Source organism: Pleurodeles waltl, chromosome 11 (assembly GCF_031143425.1).
Source record: "Pleurodeles waltl isolate 20211129_DDA chromosome 11, aPleWal1.hap1.20221129, whole genome shotgun sequence".
Lineage (NCBI taxonomy): Eukaryota > Metazoa > Chordata > Amphibia > Caudata > Salamandridae > Pleurodeles > Pleurodeles waltl.
In genome coordinates, this window is record NC_090450.1 from 681,703,079 (window position 1) to 681,724,305 (window position 21,227).

A 21,227-nucleotide genomic window follows, 5' to 3' on the forward strand; every position below is an offset into this window, starting at 1 on the left:
CAGGCTGCAATAGCGGGACTGAGAGAGATTTTTAAATGGCTACTTAAGTCGGTGCAAACTAAGTGTTACAGGCCTCGTTGTAGAATTTAGTTTACCAGGTCTGAGTGTATGGTATACCACTTTACTAGAGACTTATGGGTAAATTAAAAATGCCAATTTGTTGTAAGACAATTTTATCACAATTACAGGATGGTACACAAGCATTGTACCACTGGTTAGCAGTAATAAACTGGACAGAGTCCTAAAAGCCAACAAAACAGTTTCGGAAAATAGGAGGGGTGAAAGCACAGAAATCTGGGGGTGAGGTCCAACAATACTACCCTCCAAGAGTGTTTTAACTAGCATTAATGTGCCATGCTCAACTAGTGGTGCTGGACTTGCTACATGTACTCTACAATTATACACCACAGGCCGTAGAGGACTAACAAGCACATGCAAGTGAAGCATAGGCACCTAGTGGCCTGTTGGCATCTTAACGCATAAAACCCTATAGGCGGTTCGGTCTTGTGTACATTCTTTGAGTACAGTGGTTGCATTCCTGAGATGTTTGGTGCTGCCTAGATCTGCTTTTGGATCTCATTGCCAGATGTTCCAACTTCTGGAATGATCAGAGTTCACTAGGCCTGATAGTAGGATAGTCTGGGTTGAACAATGTGATCTTTGGTGGGTCTTGGCATACCTGACCTTATCATTGGTGTTCTTAGCAGACCAGCCACAAACGCACATGGCATTGTTTCAGTTAATATAGCTTAATTGTGACCCAGGATAGGATGATCTTTAATAACTGGACTCTGATTTGCATAGGCTGGTGTAAGGTTAATAGATAGAGCTTGAGGTTTTTGAGGTGAGAGGTCTCTTCCGAGAAGGGTCTGAGCTGGCTGGACCACCTGATCTTGGGGCAGAAAGGTTATTTAGTAATTTTGTGGTTGATTCTGACAAGGATTGTGGCTGTTGCTAGAGAAGGGCTGACAGTCCCCACCCTCAATCAACAAGTGCAGAGCAGTGGCTCTCTCAAGGTGCTGGGTCTGTAGGATGGAACCCCTTGGAGCTAAAACATATTATCAGCTCACAGTTGAATTTCAGAAAGTTTGCTTTCACACATAAAATCTGGGCATGCATTCCTCAGGGGAGCATTATGGGTCTTTATGTGATCTGGTTACAAAGTGCTTCTAGTGGTGTATTATCTTATACATAAGGTACACCTTCTACATTTGTGTGGTATCGCATGGCCAATTAGGATGCTATCTTCTAAACTGAGTTTCACAGATTCCTTTGTCGACTGGAGTTTTGTATTGTTTTTAGGTTGTAGTAAGTAGTAGGTGTTGTGAAGATCTTTCATGTTTTGCACAAAAAAAAAAAAGTTCGAAAGTGGAAAGCAATGTTATATTCAATTTCTTTATATCATAGGGAAACAATTTTATAGAAAAAAGAAAGGTTATCTGCACATATTACCCATTAAACCTCTGTAACATACAAAAAAACACCTACAGGTCTGCAAACAGAGTAATACTGTTAAATATTAATAATTTCTCCACCACAAATTTACTACCCAGAACATCGCTGTCTCACTGCGGATCACTGCCTTCTTCCAGCCCAGGGGGAGGTGAACGGGGGTACAAAGGAGAACTTTAACTCCCGCTGGCAGTGATGGCAAGATTTTGAATAATGACAAAGCAAAAAAAATGATATACAGAATCTTGCAATGGCGCTTGGACTACAAAAGCTAAACGGGTGCAAAGAGACGCCAATTAGGTAATGCGGTTGTTAGAGAAGTGGATTCCGCCGTGAACCACAGATCACTGCAGTCTTTGATAGACTTGTCAATTTCTCAATTATATATGAAATAAATGATGGCAAGCATGGCATGTTAGATAAAGTGCCTTTCTGTGTCTACCAATGACAAGCGCTGGTTATTCTGCAGTGTGCAGACTTTACAAAGAGCAAATTTGCAACCTGCCCTTTAAAGTACACCATACAATCTTCACTGGGTGGCACAGGGCCAGCATGCACCACATTCTAGCGCCTCCATCCATGTTGAGTTTTTCGACAGGAGGTGCCACCAGTGGGGAATATGAGAAACTGGAGCTGTGAATAGGAGACCCAAGTGACCAAACAGATAAGTTGGCTAAAGCCCGAAGTAATGAGACAGAGAGAGAAGGTAGCCACTGTGGTGCACTGTCAGGGGCCCAAAGAGTTTCTCGACAGGTCGCCACATAGACCACCTCCTGCCAGCACTGTCCCCCAACACCTCCATTGCCAATCCTATTTTCTGCTTCATTATCTGATGCATTTCTTATATCAACACTATTGTAATGTACAGCACTGCACCAATGGCCATCTTCGTTTGTACAGCACTACACAAATGCCATTAGTGTAGTGTGATATGTGGAGTTCGGCATTTCCTGCAGAAAGTCAACTAGTGTGAGAACTCAATGAATGAAATATGACTGGACAGATGATCCAACTACCATGGCTCAGGTTTGGAGCTTCTCTTTGCTTTACCTAGGATCTTAAATCTGAATTTGGCCACGCCAGCCAGTGGATCAACAATCCTCCAGGAGGTAAGCAGAAAGCAGAGCAGTGGCCTAACTTGCCCTGGCTCACATCAGCCAGTAGCTTACTATGCTTGAGGAAAGAGAGGGTGGGTCCCTCTGACTTGTAACAGTGCCATTCCTAGAATAAAAATGTATGTTTGTGTCGCTGTCAATCAGCAGTGCTACTTCCACGTCAGGAGCTCCTGCTTGCAAAATGTATCACTGCTGGCTACAGAGCCGACAGCGCATGCATGAATACCACCAGCACGTCAGCTATATCCTGCTGCTCTAAACAGAGTTCCGCCCAGAGCTCTGGCAAACACCGCCTCAAAATAAGGACTGTGAATGTGAGAGGCTCTGTATCAGTTAAAGGAAGGCCAGGAAGCAAAAAATGTGCTATTGGTGAGGCGCCTTCATTCTTAATGTCGTTCTATCCATTTACTCTCTTCAACTGCCCAGTGATAGAAGGAGTGGACACTAATGGGTCATGTGATGAGCTGGCACTAATGACCAATGAAGAGATGGCTCTGGTGGACAGTGAAAGAGAGTACTGATGGGCAGTGTGAGGGGTGGGAGTGATAGAAGATACAAGGAGTAGGCACTAATGGAGGATGTGGCATTAGGGGAATACGTGGGGAGCAGGCGTCTGAGGACAGTGCACGAAGCTACTGATTGTGGGCTGCATGAGAAGTCAGCTTTAGTGAGGAATGTACATATGGGAAAGGGCATGTGTGCCCCAAAAACACAGACACCTATTTCTTATTAAATTGTATACAACAGATACTCTTCCCTCACTAATTTGTTACCAAGAGTGATTACACTGAAGTATAGGGATTTGGAGCTGAGAAGGAGCTATGTTACTATATACCCTTCCATCTCACCATAAGTGACAGATTTTTTTTCCCCAGGAAAAAAAAAGGCTCCATTTTCTGAATCTGTAAAAGGAATACTACTCAATTACTGTGCAAACTTCTCGAAAATGGCGAGTTAAGAAGCATTGAGATCTGTTTGTGTATTACATTTGTCTCCCAGATACCATTTTGTCAGCTGTTATAGCAGCTGCACTAGGCCCAAACCAAACTATGTAGACTAATAATGGGAGCCCATGATAATACAACAATCGGATCAGTGCTCACAAGTACTAAGAGGGGTACTGCGAACTTACATTGGGCCCAGAGGAGTTCCCTCCAGGACCCCAAACATAAAATACATGGAAGAAAATGGAGGTAGAGCAGGGGGAAACACCAGGGGACACCTGGTCAGTAATATTGGCGAGATCAGAAAAGTTTTTGGAATGTATGCAGCACAAGGACAAGAACTACTACAAAAATGTAATACAAAGGCACCTAACCCCAGTGAGGATATGGTCAGTGTTCGGCCCTCCTGAGCACCAGTGCACCGGGTGCGATGAACGGGGAACCGGGTCACATGTATGGTGGAAGAGCGCCAGGCACAGACCCTGAACGGATATGTAGGTTGAGTGTCACCCGATTATTGTTCCCCCTCCTCTCTTGCTATGCAGTCTACTCAAAATAGTGCTGAGCCCAATAGTTTATGTAACTGAAGGTTCGGTTACACAATCCACACTTGTGACGTAAATTACGCATAGGATCTGTAGGCATGCCCTATGCTTTTAAGATGAAAAATGATACGTGTTCCCACTCTGTACTACGAAAAATCACAAAAAGCTGCCAATATATGTGACCTGTGATGTTTAGATTGTCATGACCCCATCTTTAACCCCGGCACCAGACCTGCTATGAGCCTACTAACGTAACTTTGTTCTGCTACCCCCCTGCTGTTCCTGGCGATGACGATGCGAATATCGCAGCTTTCCATAATACACGATTTAAGTGTCTCTAACTTTAAATTAGTACAGGCTATGAACTATATTAGAAACCTCTGTTAATTAAAATCAGTGTCAATTCGGACACTACTACTCAAATTTTTCAGAGACAGAGTATGCATATATTATTTATATTAATCACTGCCCGTGTCAAATAGTAGACGGCTATGTAGAATGCCCTGAAGCCGGACTGGACCTTAACTGTGCTACATAAAACTCAAATTATGGGTTGTGTGAGGCGCAGACGATGCTGCGCCCTGTGAAGAGCATCCATTGTTAAGTTGTGAGAGCTAGCACCAAGGGTGGGCTTGAGGAGCAGACTGTAATAATGTGAAAAGCATGTACTGAAGCTCAGTGTGAGGAACAGGCCCAAATGGGCAGTACGAGCAGCGGGTAGTAGCAGTCCGTTTCTACACCCGTCTCTCCTTCTCCTCCTCAATCTGAGTTTTCACACTATATTTAGGAGCACGAATGGTGATAATCCTTTGACGAGTGCACACCACACTTTGAATGTCCTTTTGGTGCTGGGTGGCCAATTTTTATTACTACCCAGTTAAATGGTTCTTATTTTGTCAAACTCAGAAAGAAAACATTCAAACTCGGATTACCACCTATGGTGTGGTAGACAAGTCATTGTATGAAGTGTTCCAAACACTGAGTAACTTAATTGGTATGCCCCTTGCAAACACATTTATTCTAAGTCCAAAATTGTGATCTTTGTGAAGAGGGGACGAGCATTTTACTGTGAGACGCCACCTGGTGGCCAACATAGCTAGGCCCAACACCCACTTTTATTGCCCATGCCAAGAACCCCAGGCTCATCACTGACATCAAACTCAACATGACCACCCAACTTAACGCTGTCACCGCTTCATGCCTCCATACCCAAAATATGTTGAGGAAGACTTTCTAATAGCTCCTAATCAGCACAGTAAATGCCTTGGTCACAAACAATCTGGTCTACAGAAAAACACTATGCTGGGATCAAAAATAAAATAAAATAAAACCTCACCATGAAGGCTGCACACCATTCAGAACTCTGCGACCAGAATCACACTCAACCTCTGAGGCCACACTCATGTCACACCATACCTGAAGGTGTTCTAGTGGCTCCAGATAAACAAACAAGCACAATTAAAACTCCTCTCCCACACTTTCAAGGCACTACATATGACTGGTCCAGCATACCTGACAATTGCATCTGCTTTCACAAACCGTCCAGACATTTCCGCTCAACTGGACTCCTACTTTCACACATCCCATACAGAAAACCAGATTCAGTGGTCGAGCCTTCTCCTACATTGCTCCTGAAGCGTGGAATGACCTGCCACCACACTTAAGAGCCTCCTCCTCCATTCTTGAATTCAGAAGCTTAAAACGTGGTGTTTTGAGTAATCCCACTAGACCCCAGGTTTGTCTAGACCCTCACCTGCTCACCACCAGGATACCCTCCTGGGTGATAGCGCACTCTACGAACCTGCATAACATAAGTGCTGAATAAAAGCCTATAGCAAAATAATCACATTGTAGAGACCTGCCCCAAAGAGCAACTATGAGAGTATATGTGCAAGATCTCATGTCTGTAAGTACCTGTAAGAATACAGTCTGCTGCAAGCCTTTTCGAAGATGCCACATTTAGTGTTGCCATATGAGAGATGGACATGGATGAGGGAGGATCTGGTATGTGCATGGGCATGATGTTACTGACAGTGCCTATGGATGACTGACTGGGTTTGTGCTCGTGGGGAAAGTGGTTGAAAAGAAAATATCTGAATTCATGAAGGTCCACCTTTCAGTGTGGTTCCACGGTCCTGTGCTTCGTCCCTAAAACTCTGTGGAAGGTGTGCTGGAGGTGCAGCGTGGGGTTAGCGCACAATTAAATTCTTCCTACACAGTTCCATAGCTTGGGAAAGTCTCAGAAATGGGAGGGACAACACGATTGGTAACATAAAAGTAAAAATGCATTAATCTGACCCAAACTACCCATCAGCACATTCCCTGGGGTAGGTACTGGAACTATGAACAAAAAGGCCGTAAAAGTAAAAAAATATATATATATATAATAATAAAAAAAGAAGAAAAAAACATTAAAAAACGCACACATTTGGGACTACAAGTGACATATTTTTCAACTCTTACCTTCTGCAAGCACCTCATCCACTGTCACTTGGTACCGGCCGATGCTGAAGACTCTGCCAATGTAACCTGTTCCAGGGCCACCAGACCCGGCACCACCACCACCACCTCCAGAACCAGGGCCTGATCCACCCTGGTCCCGGCGGGAATCAAAAAACTTTTTCATGTCGCAGTCAAAGGTGGGCGGTGACAGTGCACAATATCTATGTAGATTTCTTTTTTAAGCGACTTTTGCTACACAGTGGGATCACCACGAAATCCGTTGTGGTGAGCAACACGATATGCATCTACCAAAAATACTGCCAATCCCACTTTCTGATATGCTGGGGTGCACAAGGTATACAGTAATTCCCTTTATTTCAACCTAAAAAAGAATTAATGAAATAAAATAAATAAAAAACAGCTAATAACAATTAAAAGCAAGATTCAATGATCCTAGCGCTGAGGGGTAACTTACCTCACTGCATTACTTATGACATATTTACCTTATATGACATACTATTGGGATATTGCCATTTTGAAATATTTTATAATTAAAAAATGACAATTTAATCTCCTTTAAAAGTCAAACACAGAGATAATGAAGGGCATATGATAATTACATTATTCTTTAACCTCACACAAGTTACTGGCTATATTTGGGAGCCTCATTTCTCTACCAGTTTGGGGTGCACTAAGAAACAGAATAAACACCAGATGTGGCTTTTAATTTATATAAAACAAATTCAACATCTGGGGATACCATCACTGTGTGACAGAACAGAAAAACACACTCAAAGTTACACAAGACTGACAATGTGCCCTACATAAAATATATTTGCTGTACATAGCACAGTGACACTACTAGCTGGTAAGAGTGCGATGTGAAAAACAAAACTATATACATAGCACAAATGCAAACCACAAAGTCTTCCATGTACCTGTGAGGCACACAGCTCTTCCAGCAGTATATGATAAAACAGTCACTTGAATGTATAACCCCCATGCAGTTTAAACCCGACTATGCTGTACAAGTAACATACGTGTCTGATAGTAGCACTTTATTAAATAATAAATCCAAAGAATTTCACAGATCCATAGCTTAGATTTGATAAAGTATCTTGAGAAAGCTAAGCTAACTGTATGGTCTAGATCAGTGGTTCACAACCTTTTGACTTCTGTGGACGCCCACTTTATCAATACTGGAACCCAGGGACCCCACTGAATCAGTATTGTAATCCAGAGCCCCCCGCGGAGTCATCACTGAAAGCTGAGGGCCTAATATGTTACTATTTAATTTTCTAAGCAGTTGCGGACCCTCTGAGGAGGCTTCACAGATCCCCCGGGGTCCCCGAACCATAGGTTGGGAACCACTGGTCTAGATGAAAAGTACAATCATTACCTTCAGCCTGCATGTATTCATGTGATCTTTACATGGTGCGAACTGAGTCGAAAGGCAGCAGAGAGATGTAGAGGGTCAAAGGCAGATATAGAGTCTGTAAGTGATTGTACCAAACGCCTGGGTGCTGAGAGCGTAAGTGAACGTTACTGCACTGTGATGCTCTTTAAAGAGGCGCGTCTTTAGGTCTTTACTAAATGTGATCAGTGTTGAGGTGGCGCTGATGTATGCCATTCCAGATTCTGGGAGCACAGGCACAGAAGGCCTGTTACCTTATTTTTTCTTATCCAGATAATCTCTCTTGTTTTACAGGCCTACAACTAAATTAAATTCTACATAGCTGCCAGCTGCCCCCAAAGTCATGATACAAGAGACGTTCAGGCAATCTACTCAACATTGTTCCAGGGTTGAGGGACTTCATATCCTAGGGCCTGGAAACTGCCAACTTATTGCAGCACTATATAAACAGCAGAAATCAACTACATTCGCTATTACAACTCGCAGGGAGATTAACAACTAACAATGACAACATTACGGCGAAAATACTAGCAATACAAGGGACAAGATGTGTGCTTCTGATGCGCGCTATACAAAGATTGCACTGCAAATTAAAAACACAAAATAATCAGTTTTAATTAAACGACTCTTGCACTTGAGAGCACGTTATCTGAATAATTATATAGTAGAACGTGAGAAGAATAAATCTTGGCATAACTGTTCTGCTATCTACAAGACGACGGGACGATCTTCGGGACAAATGTAAATAAAATAGACTGAAAAACAAAATGTTTATTTTTATGTAGCATGTGCTGGAACATTCATGCAGCTTCACGGAACCGCATGGTTCATGTGAAGGTTGTGACCATTATTATAGTGTTATGCATTTTCGCTCTGTTAGCGTCTTGAAGTGACCTTGGCAACATGCGGCGCTTTCCGAGAATTATAAAATAAAAGCGATGCTCCCATCTTCGGAATGCGGGACGGGGAGAGGACAGAATGCATCCTCCCTTTACATTACTGTATCACTCTCCCAGACTATATACAATGTATTTTTCCTTTCTGTGCATATGGACACATGTAATAACGTTCCCTTTCCTCCCGCCCACTCTGCTCACCTGCCTCCAGGTCCTCCTTTTAAAAGCAGGAAGCCTCTCCTCTTCGTCACAGAGACCCCAGGGGTCGCCCCCTGGTCCAGGCTGCGGTTGCCGGGGTGGTTCAGCAGTCTACGAGGCGGTCAGGCCAGCATCCTGCCTGCAGGAGGGGGTGCGGTGGAAACGGGGTGGGGGGCCCGCATGGGGCCGAGGGGAGAGCATCCCAGAGGGGGGTGGTTCACATAGGTGGGGGCAGAGCAGCTGATCACCGGGACTGACCCTAGCCACACAACCAGGAAATGAACTGTCACAGGAAGTCAGTATCAGCTCTTTTTTTAGTCACCTCCCTCGCGGAAGGAGGCGGGGAGGAGGAAGAGGAGTGTGCCAGAGCTGTATTCCTTCCCGTGCGATAATCCGACTTAACATCTCACGTCCGGTCATCGGCCGGAGCAGGGTGGGGGGCGACACACAAGGGAAGCGCAGAAAAAACGTGTCTACAAATGTAAATATCTTTATTTCTGGTTGTGCGATCGACAGGGTGCACGCTGGGAGATGTAGTCTCGTGGAAGGTTACCGGCTCAGGATGGAACCGGTGCCCTTGAGGTGGGATTCTGCCGGGCCACCTGGTCCTGTTGACCCAATAGGATTACTAGCCCGCCCCACCAACGCACGCCAGCACCCACAGGACTTAATATTCAGGTGCTTATCTTATGTGGATGTCATGGCACACGCAGCACTAAACGTATCTTCTCTGCACAGACCTCATGCCAGAAAGAGGTGGGGACAGTCATGTGCGTGCCCACCCTCAAAGTCCCTTTGATCACACCTCTTGTAACTTCCACAGTGCACACCAGCGCTGTTGTAGTGATGCCTCGAGTTATTTTGCAACTGTGTTTTGCAGTCAACGATTTGCATTCTGGGACCTGTGGTTTTGAATTTATAATGATAAATGACAGTCTAAATTACAGGAGGCAGAGAAGAAACATGGCCCAGGATGAAATAATCATACTAGGCATGTCGCGTCTTAAAATCTGCTATGGTTAGGTTGCTACGGTTGTAATGCAACCTATTGAAGAGCCATGCAAAGTTTCCCAGGCACACATGATGAGATGCTCCAGTCCATGTTTTTTCTTCCAGTTCTGGGACCTGTACTATTGTTTACGCCATCGAGGATTACAAGTCCCAGAATTAAAAAAACAAACCTGGACTGGAACAGTACATCACACACGGGCATGGTAAACGTAGTATCTATGACTGAACTGAATGCCCCCAAGGTTAAGTATATTTTATCGGGTCTGCTAGTGAAAGGGAATATAAGTACTATTTACCCAGCCCTGCACGGCTAACAAACACCAGCATTACGCATTCTAGAATGTTCTTTTGCTTGAAATGGAAAAATAGAAGTGCAGGTACTCTGTACGTGAGTACCTGCTTGTTTCTGAGAAGTGCCGGCATTCTCCAATTAAAAGTATTACGTTTTTCTTGAGAAGTGCAGGTACTCTACCTCTCAAAATAAAAAAGTGCCGGACAGTACCGACCTATATAAAGCACTGTTGATGAAGTCTGCTTTGGTTTTGAGCCGTATTGTGACGTCAGTCACCGATGGCCCTTTCGCCTTCTTCCTAGAAGTTGCAACACACCCTGGGGTTTTACATGGTGTTATGTAACTTATAAGAATCAGTAGAAATGCAGAAGTGAGACAAGGAGTGATGTATCTGTATTCAAACTACCCTGACTTCCCCACTCCGGCATAGCAAGGGAATATTCAGCAAACGTACATACTACTATTCTAGGTTACGTAGATGTCCACTATAATAAACTGAATCAGCTAGCCACGCCTCACGTGCCGGGACTTTTAGACTATAGTTTTAATGGGAAAACTATGACAACTCCCAGACTGCAAATTCCTGTTGGCTATTAAGCCATGACTGGTTGAAGGCAACACAGCCCTCAAAGGGGTACCTGTCAGCTAAGCTTCTGGGAATTACAAAGCCATAGAAAGGAGGCACACATTGTGTCTTTTTTCCTGCCACCCACACACACTATAACCAGGGCTACAGGAATTATGTATTGTGTTGTATTGTATTGTAATAGTATTTATATACCGCTTACTACCCCTGACGAGGAATGGAAGCACTTTTCGGGGAGTAGCACGCTTCTCCGGAACCCAAGAGGAATTAGTGGTGGATTACTATAGGGCAGTAGTCTCCAAACTTTTTAATGCTGCACCCCCCAGTTAATAAAAATCATTGGGCCCGTCAGAATTATTCACAAATATTTTATAAAGAAGGCAATGTTTAAATATGTCTAGACATATTTAAACATTGCAGTTAAATGTTGTTACCTTTTAAAAATGCAATAAAATGTTTCTGCTTAAAATAAAAACACTGTTATCTGTGTAATGCTTCTTTTGGCCAGAGCTTGGCGCCCCCCTCCAGATCACTTGAGGCCTCCCTAGGGGGACCTGCCCCCCAGTTTGAAGACTCCTGCAATAGGGAAATATAAGTACAGTTTTAGTATTATTATGAGTTAATTTGAGCAGGGGTTATGTGAGTTTGTTAGTTGGATTGACCAGAGTAATGGAGGGATAGAGGAGGGAAGAATCCAGAAGTGTTAATCGTGAGTTTATAGTAATAGGATGAGGCTTGGGATGATTAAAGGAGAGATGGAGGAGGGAAGAGTCAGTGGAAATGGTTAGGGAGATCATAATAGCAGGAGGGGTTTTGGATGAGTCAAAGGTGAGATGAATGATGGAGAATTTAGTAGGGTTATTTGAGAGATCATGATAGTAAACTGAGGTTTGGGTGAGCTAAATGTGGAAGGGGAGGGAAGAGCTCAGGTAGGGTTATTTTGGAGATGAAAGTAGTAGAATGGGTTTCGGATGAGTCAGAGTGGGGATGCAGGATAGATTGATAGAGACATGACATATGGTGACAGGTAGGCAAAGTAAAGCTTACAAGAGAGTACATTTATATTCTTTTTATTTATTTATAATTTTATTTATGTATATATACTTTTTTAATCATTATTTTTATTTTTATTTATTTTATTTATTCATTATTATTATTTTTAATATAATGTACTTATTTATAATTTGAATGTTATTTATAGATTTTATTTTATTTATTTTATATTTAATTTTTCTCTAGTACAGTAGGACTAGAGTAATAAATAAATAGATATGTAAATACATAGTAAGGGAATATATGTTCAAGGAATATTATAATGTGAATAATAATATAAAAAGAAAAGTAGTATTGTTTAAACGCATACTTTCAAGATTTGTAATATTTGAAGTTAATTAATAAGTGTACTTTTCTAACATTTTTTTATTTCCTCAAATTTTGAATAGTGAAATGCTTATGATAATAAAACATTTGATCAGTGTGATATAAAACGAGAGCTGGGATTCATAAGTATCTAATATAACAACTTATCTAGGCTAGGAGCTATGCAGTGACCTATGAACATGTGAAGCATAGAATAACATACACATATATATGTATATATACACACACACTTGCAAACACACATATTTACACATATATGCATACATGTATTTATATATATACACACACACACATACATATATATATATATATATACACATATACATATATAGATATACATCCACACACACATACATATTTAATTGTGAGTAAATATACATTTGTTAAACAGGTTTGAAGAGTATGTGTGTAATTTATTGTTATGACATAGTAGCGATACATATTTCCTAAAGAACTATACATATCTAGAATATACACATAATCAGATTAAAAATATTTATCAACACAGGCATATGCAGTCCATTGCTGTTTGAATATTGTGGTTATGAAGGAAAGAGCCAACTCTTGAGTAGTCTTCTGAAGACAAGATAGTTATCCGTGGATCTTATATTTGGGGGTAGTGAATTCCATAGTTTGGCTGCTTGAATGGAGAAGGATGTACCACCTATAGTCTTTTTCTTGTATGTTGGTGTTCTAAGACGGGGTGCCAATCTTGAGTGGAGGTTTCTTTGTTGAATGTATTCGGTTATTTTGTTTCTGATAAAAAGCGGTCCTGTTCCATGTGTAGCTTTGTGGGTGATACAAAGCAGCTTGAAGGTGGATCTTCTGGCAATGGGTAACCAGGCAGGGGAGATGTGGGCTTGTGGCTTTACATGTAATAGTAGCCTGGCAATGGAGTTCTGAATACGTTGTAGTTTTTTCATAAGAGAGAGATAATCCATGGAAGAGGACATTGGCATAATCCAGTTTGGATAGTACAAGAGAGATAGTAGGCTGCACCTTGTGTGGAAATCCGAGGTGGTGGAAGATGTGTTGCAGAGTCTTCAAGGTGAGGAATCTTGTTCGTGCTAATTTGTCCTCTTGGGCATTCATTGTTAACTTGGATTCCATGGTAATTTCAAAGTTTTTAACTTCCTTGGCTAATTGAGGAGGTGGTTCGAGATCGTCAGGCCAGTCTTACAGTGGGTCATAACTTTTCCAGTCACCACATATGAGTATTTCAGTTTTGGAGGCATTTAGTTTGAGATGGCTCCAAGTCATCCACTGATCAATGGCTCTGAGGCAACTGAAGATTTGTGAGTTTTCAATGTCTTTGGGGCCTTCTAATTTAAGTAGTATTTGTGTGCCATCTGCATAGTTGTAGCATGTGAGTTGAAAAGTATTGATCATCTCTGGGAATGATATCATGTAGATATTGAAAAGCAAAGGTGAGATTATTGATCCTTGGGGAACCCCTGCTTTTGTGAGGTACAGTTTGGATGAGAAGGAGGGAGAATAGATAATATTAGTTCTGTTTTGAAGGTAGGATGTAATCCAGTTGAGAGCAGTCCCTTCTATGCCGGCTTCGTGGAGTCTTTGAATTAGGGTGTCATGTCAACCATATCAAAGGCAGCCGAGAGGGTCAAGAGAAGTAGTGCATCAACTCCATTGCAGTCGACTGTGTTTTTAAGATCATCCCAGATTGCTATGACTGCCGATTCAGTGCCTCTTCCTGGGGAGAGTACAGTTTGGTAGTCTGAAAGTATGGAATTGTCTTCAATGAATTGTGACATCTGGGCGAATGCTGCTCTTTCAATCAGTTTGCCCAGGAAAGGTCCATTTGTGATTGGTCTGTAGTTGTTGGGGTCCTGTGGGTCTAGGTTTGTTTTCTTTAATAATGGACGTATGTATGCCTTTTACAGGTCTTTAGGAAAAGTTCCTGTAGTTAAAGATGATTCTTCTTACAGGTGTGGCAGCAGAAGTAGATAAAAGAATGTTCTTGAAGATGTGTGGTGGACTAGGGTCAGAAGGGCAACAGAAAGGCCTGCTTGCTTTGACCAAATCCATAAATTCACCTTGTGATATTTGTTTGAAGGACTGTAGAAGCTGCGTTGGTTTATACTTAGAGGGGATTTTAGGAAAGGGGTTGGTGCTGATGGCTTTCTTCTGTTTTAAATGGGAGTCTAATGTGTCTGCCTTAGTTGTGTAATGAGTTGCCAGTTTGTTTGTGAAATCTTAAGTAGTGGGATGACTTCCCTCCATGCATTTAGGTTTTCGAAATTCATTGAGAATTTTATAATATTCTTTGTTTGCAGATTTAGCATTTTGAATTATGTCTGAGTAGTACCTTTTTTTAGCTATTTTGATTGATGATGTGTATATTCTGTTAAGTTTGTATAGGTGCAGTTTGTCTTGAATGTTGTTTGTTTTGAGCCAGGTCCTCTGCAACCTTCTGATTTGTTGCTTTATCTTTTTAAGTTCTTTGTTTCTCCAAGGTGTTGGTTTTCTTTTGTCCTGTTTAGTTTTTCTGAGTGGTATTAGGATATGAATAGCTTCCTGTAGCCACTCATAAAGTTTTGGAACAGAATTAATTGCATCTAGATCTGTGTTGGCTGTTAATTTTGTTTCTAAGTCATCAAAATTGAGTTTGCTCCATGGTTGATAGGTGCATGCATGTAGATAGTTGTGGGGTGTGTTGATTTGTGGTGTTTTATGTTGGAAAGTTATCAGATGGTGATCTGATCATGTGATTGACGTGACGCTATGAACGGTAACTAGGTCAGGCTTAGCATAAGTGACATCTAGGGTGTGTCCAGTGATGTGCGTGGGATTGTGTACAATCTGATGTAGGTTCAATGCGACTAGGCCAGTGGTGATAGCTTTTGGATGGGGCATATTGGGTTTGTCAAACCAAATATTTTGGTCCCCAAGAATGCATAGGTTTGAGTATAATGTAGTAAGGTTTGAGACTGTATTTAGAAAAGCGTCTGGGAATGTTGAGTTGTTAGGTGGAGGTCTGTAAAGGAGGAGAAATTTACAGGAGGAAATTGGAGTAGAGTGGCATCTGGTGAGGAGGGATTCACAACCTTGTATGGAAATGTTGTCTGTTTTACTGAGATTTATTTCTTGTTTGAATATAATAGCTAGTTCACCTCCTCTGTTGCCTATACAGTTTTGCATCAGGGTTTGATATCCCGGAGGAACGGCTTCATGCAACACTGGGGTCATGTCATCTCCCAACAATGATTCTGTTATATATAGTAATTCAGGTTGTGTGTCTGTGAGCAGGTCGTAGATGTGGTGCTTGTTTCTTTAGAGTGATCGAGCACTTATGAGCTGGCAGTTTAGAAAAAGTGTGCTAGTGGCGGTGTTGTTTTCTTTAGGAGAAGAGTGAGCAGTATGTTTTGAGCTTGTAGCATGTGTGTTGTTAGTTGTGATAACTGTGTGAGGGCCACAATAGTCTCGTTTTTCAATATAGTGTTCCTCTTCCAGCAGGCTTAGGAGGCATTTTGTTCGGTCTGTGTGTGTCGGTAGTAGACTTGGTGGCAGAGAGAGACATGAAAAGTGTACTTTTTTTGTAGAGTAGCCTTATTATGTAATAGACAAGGGGATGCGAAGTTCTTCAGAGTGGCATGTTTTTTATTTTGTTTGTGTCTGTTTAGTGTGGAAGGAGTATGGGTTAGGGGTGGTGGAGGAGCATGTGGATCATAATGTAAGGCTCTAAATTTTGCAATGGATGAGAGGCGGGTGAATGAATGTTGCTGTGTTGGGGTGCTTGTGACAAATGTTTGTGAAGAGTGAGAATGTAGGAGTAGAGATTGGTCAGGATTTGTATTCTTTGTGTAGTCATGAGGGTGGGAGTGGGTGTGACGGAAAGTATAATGAAAGTTTGTGTTATTTTGATGTGCTGATGTGTGTGGTCTGTATTGTTTTTGTGGAATAGTGGGAGGGGATATTGATGTAGTGGTTTTCTGTGAAGGATTTGTATGTGAGTCAGTGCCTGTGAGTAGTATTAGAGTATTGCAGGGGGTGTTGGTGTGTTTTGGAGATAAGTGTATGATGTGTGTAAGAGGGATGGATGTGTGTCAGGGGAGTTTGTGTTACGTGTGATGACTGGAAGAGGTAATATGTGTGGTGGAGTGGAGTGTGAGGATTGTATGGTTGTATGTAATTGGTGAAGAGAGGGGAAGGGTGTTTGTAGATGGTGTGTTGGAAGGCTGGGTTTAGGTATTGTCAGGATAAAAGGGTTCTGGTAGGAGCAAACAGAGGATAGCGCTGTTGGTTTGTATGAACAGGGAGTGTGTTTCTGGATGGTGAAACTAATGTATAATGTGGTTTTGTGTTGTGTGGGCGATGGCGGGTTGTGTTATTGGGAATAGACAGAGTTGTGTTTGCTGTGAAAATGAAGGCGTTTTACTGTTGTAGTTGAGGTGGATATGTGTATAGCTGTGGTATATGCGGTTTTGTGTTGGTTGATGAGACATTGCAATCTGTATGAGGTCAGTTTGTGATGCAGGAGTTGGATGTCTGTGCTGATAATGTGTTTGCATGTTGCTGGATGTGTAGGGAGTAAGGGCCAGATGTAGCAAAGTAAAATTTTGCGAGTTGCAAATTGCGTGTCATACCGACTCGCAATTTGCAACTCGCAAAATTTTATGCAGAAAGGTGTCTCAGACACCTTCTGCGACTCGCTATGGGGTCGCAAAGACCCAACTCATGAATATTAATGAGGTGGGTCGCATTTTGCGATCCCATAGCGAGTCCATGCACTCACAGGGATGGTGGCCTGCTGGAGACAGCAGACCTCCATGTCTGTGACTGCTTTTTTAATAAAGCAGTTTTTTCTTTTCTTTTTGCAGCCCGTTTTCCTTAAAGGAAAACGAGTTGCAAAAAGAAAATCTTCCGAAACCATTTGGTTTCAGTTTTTTCAGAGCAGGCAGTGGTCCATGGGACCACTGCCTGCTCTGAAAAATAATTTTTTCCGGCATTCACAAAGGGGAAGGGGTCCCATGGGGACCCCTTTCCTTTTGCGAATGAGTTACCACCCACTTCAAGTGGGTGGTAACTGCGAGTTGGTTTGCGACCGCATTCGCGGTCACAAAGCAACGCGATGCGGTCGCAAATAGGAAGGGAACACCCCTTCCTATTTGCGAGTCGCATCCCCAAATTGCGAGTCGGTACCGACTCGCAATTTGGGGATGTGCATCGCGTTAGGCTGTTTGCATGCCGCAAACTGCGTTTTTCGCAGTTTGCGACATGCAAACAGCTACCTACATCTGGCCCTTAGTTTCTTTCTGGTAAATGGAAAATTGGGCAGCATTTCTGGCCCTAGGCCCTACCAGTCCCAAACAGGCCCAAACAGGCAACTGCCCTTATCCTCCCCTCCCTCAGGCTCTCCCACAGGCTGAGGCGCCCTGAGCCCTAGGCTTAAATAGCCCTACTGGCCAATAGAAACCTAGCCCTAACCCTAACCAATCAGAATTGTAACCCTAAATCTCACAACCAATGGGAGACCCAACCCTATTCACCAATCATACCCCTAATCCTAACAACCAATCACAACGCCACTCTGAAACCAGAAACCAATAGGAATCTCAACCCTAGTACGAATCACAACCCCAACTCTAAAACCAGAAAACAATAGGAATCTCAACCCCAGTACTAATCCCAACCCTAACAAGCATTTGGAATGCAATAGTCTTGTGTTTACTTGTGTTAGAGCTCATAGCGTTGTAAATTACTGACTGGACTTTTATTGCCACACAGACTAAAAATAACAAGAGGAAGAGAGCGAGAGCAACAACCCATAGAAACCTATATGTGGGCCAAGTTAACTGACACCCCAGCCCCTTTGGGAAGGGGGGAGGGAGCTGCTGCTCTTTTCAGAATCTCCTTGGATACAGACAGGCTGAATCCACACTTCCCAGCTAGCAGAGACTACTTTCCGGGTAAGGGAGAGATTGTAAAAAACACTGAAATACTGCTTGTCGCACACTCAGAAATTTGGCTTTTTCAAGGCAAAAACAGGTGATGCAGACAGTTTCTAAACACAATTTAAATCACAAAAACAGATTCAGCAGTCTCCTAAACACACTCTGGTTAGCCACTGAGGTGTAAGTAGCCTTTTTACTTAAAAAAGAAGGGAAGGCTTTATGCAGTCTTTTGCCACAAACTAGGAGGGAGATTTCAACAGTCACTTTTAAAAAAACAGCACTTTAAAAGGCCAAACGACCTGAAACACAGAGAGTCTACAGTAACAGGCATGGGTAGCATTAGAAAACACTTTTAAACTAATAATAAGATTTCCCAGAAAAGTCTGGGGCTCCCTACCTAGGTCTCCTAGGAATACTTGATCATTGGGCTATATTAGGGCCCAGGGAAAAAGCTGGGCTCACAAAATGAAGGTCAATGTGATTAAATAGCATTGGCATTTTCTGCATAATTGTAAATTTACTGTGCTTGCCGCATAATTCACCATCAGGTGTATAATTTGCATATTTCGACAAAAATGTTTCTAGCTGAAATAGCTCAAATGTTACTAAAAAGCACCACAATTGTTGTTGTACAGTAGCAGGCCCTTTGGAAATGTTAATAGATCACTTTTTAGTTACAGATGCAGGTGTTAGGATGGCACCAATGAGGTGAAACCTTTGCCAAAAAAGTATTAATGGGTGTTAAAATAACAAAATAGCAAAATAATACTGCCACTGGATGTGGCACATTATGCTGTATGAATTGGCTTCTGTTGTCGCACAATTTAGTCAACTTCTGACATAAATGGGTTTCCCAATTGCTGCTTAATTTCAGTTGCCTTGCCTGCAATGCTTCACCCATCTATACCCAAAAATGTTAAATCTGTGTTATTCCGTGTTTAAGGTTGGCAGACCTCTTCATGCACTCCAAACAATGTTTATACTGTACTAGGCTTCACTTACAAATCTTGTCAAGTGTGCTAGTCCAGTTAGTTATATATAAGGAACAAAGATCACAACTGCTGTCAAACACTAATGTATTAAATGGATGCCCACGAATGGGAACTGGGTGCTTAGAGTACTTGAAACGATTTGTAATCCTGCTTACGATGTGTACTTTGTTAGAAGTTCTCTATGAAGTGAGCCAACTCTAGTGCCAATTCGACTGGGAGGAAGGAGGATAGAGTGGTTTTAGTGCAAATAAAATTCCATCAGAGACACTGTTTTTCTGTATGATAGAGTTAATGTTGGTTACTTAGAGGGGTATTTGAATGTCCAGTGTATCTTCATGAAATGTTTGATTTTTGGCATGATGGTGCAGCAAAGACTCAAGCTGCCTGTTGCATTTGCGACTAGAGGGTATCCCCAAAAAACATCTTCTAGGATCAGGAGATGTGTGATTGAACCATGAGCAAACAGGAAACATCCCTCTCGACTTGTATTGCCTATATTCAGTAAAGCATCTGTACATTCTATGACACATCACTCATCAAGTGTACAATATTCAATTTATTTTCATACAAAGAAACATCATGGCAATATTTTTACACAGCTTGATATAAATTTTGATATCTGACAATAATGCATTCTTTCCAAAAATCAATTTGCTCACAAATTTGTTCGATCCTGTACCCACATAGCGTTCATGCACTCAGTCACACTCTATCATATTCTATATAAAAATATCATCAAAAGCACCAACACAGGTATTAATGTGCTAAGCAAATTTCACACACATTTGGGCCTGAACTGATGGACTACAACCAAGAGAGCAGTCAATGCATGGTCTGGTTTCCACTGTTCCTTTATTTCCATCTTATTAAGGATTTTCTTAGGAGCCCGCTGAGGCACGCCCAAATACACCGGTTGTTGAATGGGAAGTCCTCATAGCTTTGATTCATTTCTTACCTCTTTCTCCTTACTTCTCTGTTGCAGGTTACTTTTTTTACATATCTTTCTCCTTCAGCTTCTTACTCTCTTTCCTACTTTTCACCCTCTTAGTTTGAGTCAAATCAAAGAACCATTTTTCGGCTAATAACATAAACACATCACACCATACAATAAAGCATTATTGAGATACTTATGCTCACATTAAATGTAAAAGGTGTTAAAAGGGGATTCCTATAATTGAAGATACAATAGTCTTATATATCTATCAATTAATATAAAGCAAGATACAAATAAATAAAACGTCATTTAAAAATGATTATTAAAATGATAGAATAAAAGGTTCCAATGATCTGGTTGACTCAACATTGATCACTTTCCATTGTACTATGCAAGAGTTTAGCTTTACAACAGTTAAACTACTTCGGTTTTCACACGATAAGTGCTTTCTTTCTGCGTAGCACCTATATAAAATCACTACTATGTGATGACATACTGGTGCATCCTTTAGCTCTATTACATACTCAACAGCCTCAAGGTAGATATCCAAATTTTCTTTTAAAAAGAGTGGTTTTAAATATTGCCTCCTATGCACAAGATGAAATCCACAAAAAGTGGTACATGCTGGGATGATTGTTCAGATTTATTATCACAGGGACATTTTCGGGCCAAAGGGCCCGACTCCACTCTTCGGGAATACTGCAAGAGGGAGTCTCCCAGCTTTTGGAATATTCTCTGAGTCAACGACTGATAATATAACATTTGAAAAGATATCCCAGTCCTCAAAAATGAGTGGCACTCTTCCTTAGAAAAACACTTGTCATAAATTTGAATCCTGATGGTTCAAACTCAGCTTTTTTCTTTCTGAAGGTTATAAAATGTGTAAAAAGTTTGTAGAGTAATACAAAAATTGATGCAGTAATTTATACCCTGGCAGATGGTCGCTTGTTCCTCTGTGAGGGAAGACTTATTGACCTCCACCCCCCTGGTGGAGGACCACAAACTCTGCTTGGTGGGGATCTCAGTGCTGTGAAGGGAGCCTCCGTCCTTGACAGTTAGCCTGGCAGGAGCCTTGTTTAAAGTTTTTGCTTGGCAAACATTTTTGTATTGAGCG

General features: G+C 41.8%; 1 protein-coding gene across 11 annotated transcripts in view; it reads right to left on the reverse strand.

The window, feature by feature from the left end:
• AAK1 (AP2 associated kinase 1) overlaps positions 1 to 9,341 on the reverse strand; it is a 244,600-nt gene extending 235,259 nt beyond the window's left edge. For all 11 annotated transcript variants that reach the window (XM_069214196.1, XM_069214193.1, XM_069214195.1 and 8 more), the window contains exons 1-2: positions 9,010 to 9,341; positions 6,520 to 6,880 (exon numbers count right to left, since the gene is read on the reverse strand). In XM_069214196.1, coding sequence (XP_069070297.1) covers positions 6,520 to 6,682 — 163 coding nt within the window. In that variant the 5' untranslated portion in view covers positions 6,683 to 6,880; positions 9,010 to 9,341. The remainder of the gene's footprint in view (positions 1 to 6,519; positions 6,881 to 9,009) is intronic.
• Between the last annotated feature and the right edge of the window lie 11,886 nt (positions 9,342 to 21,227).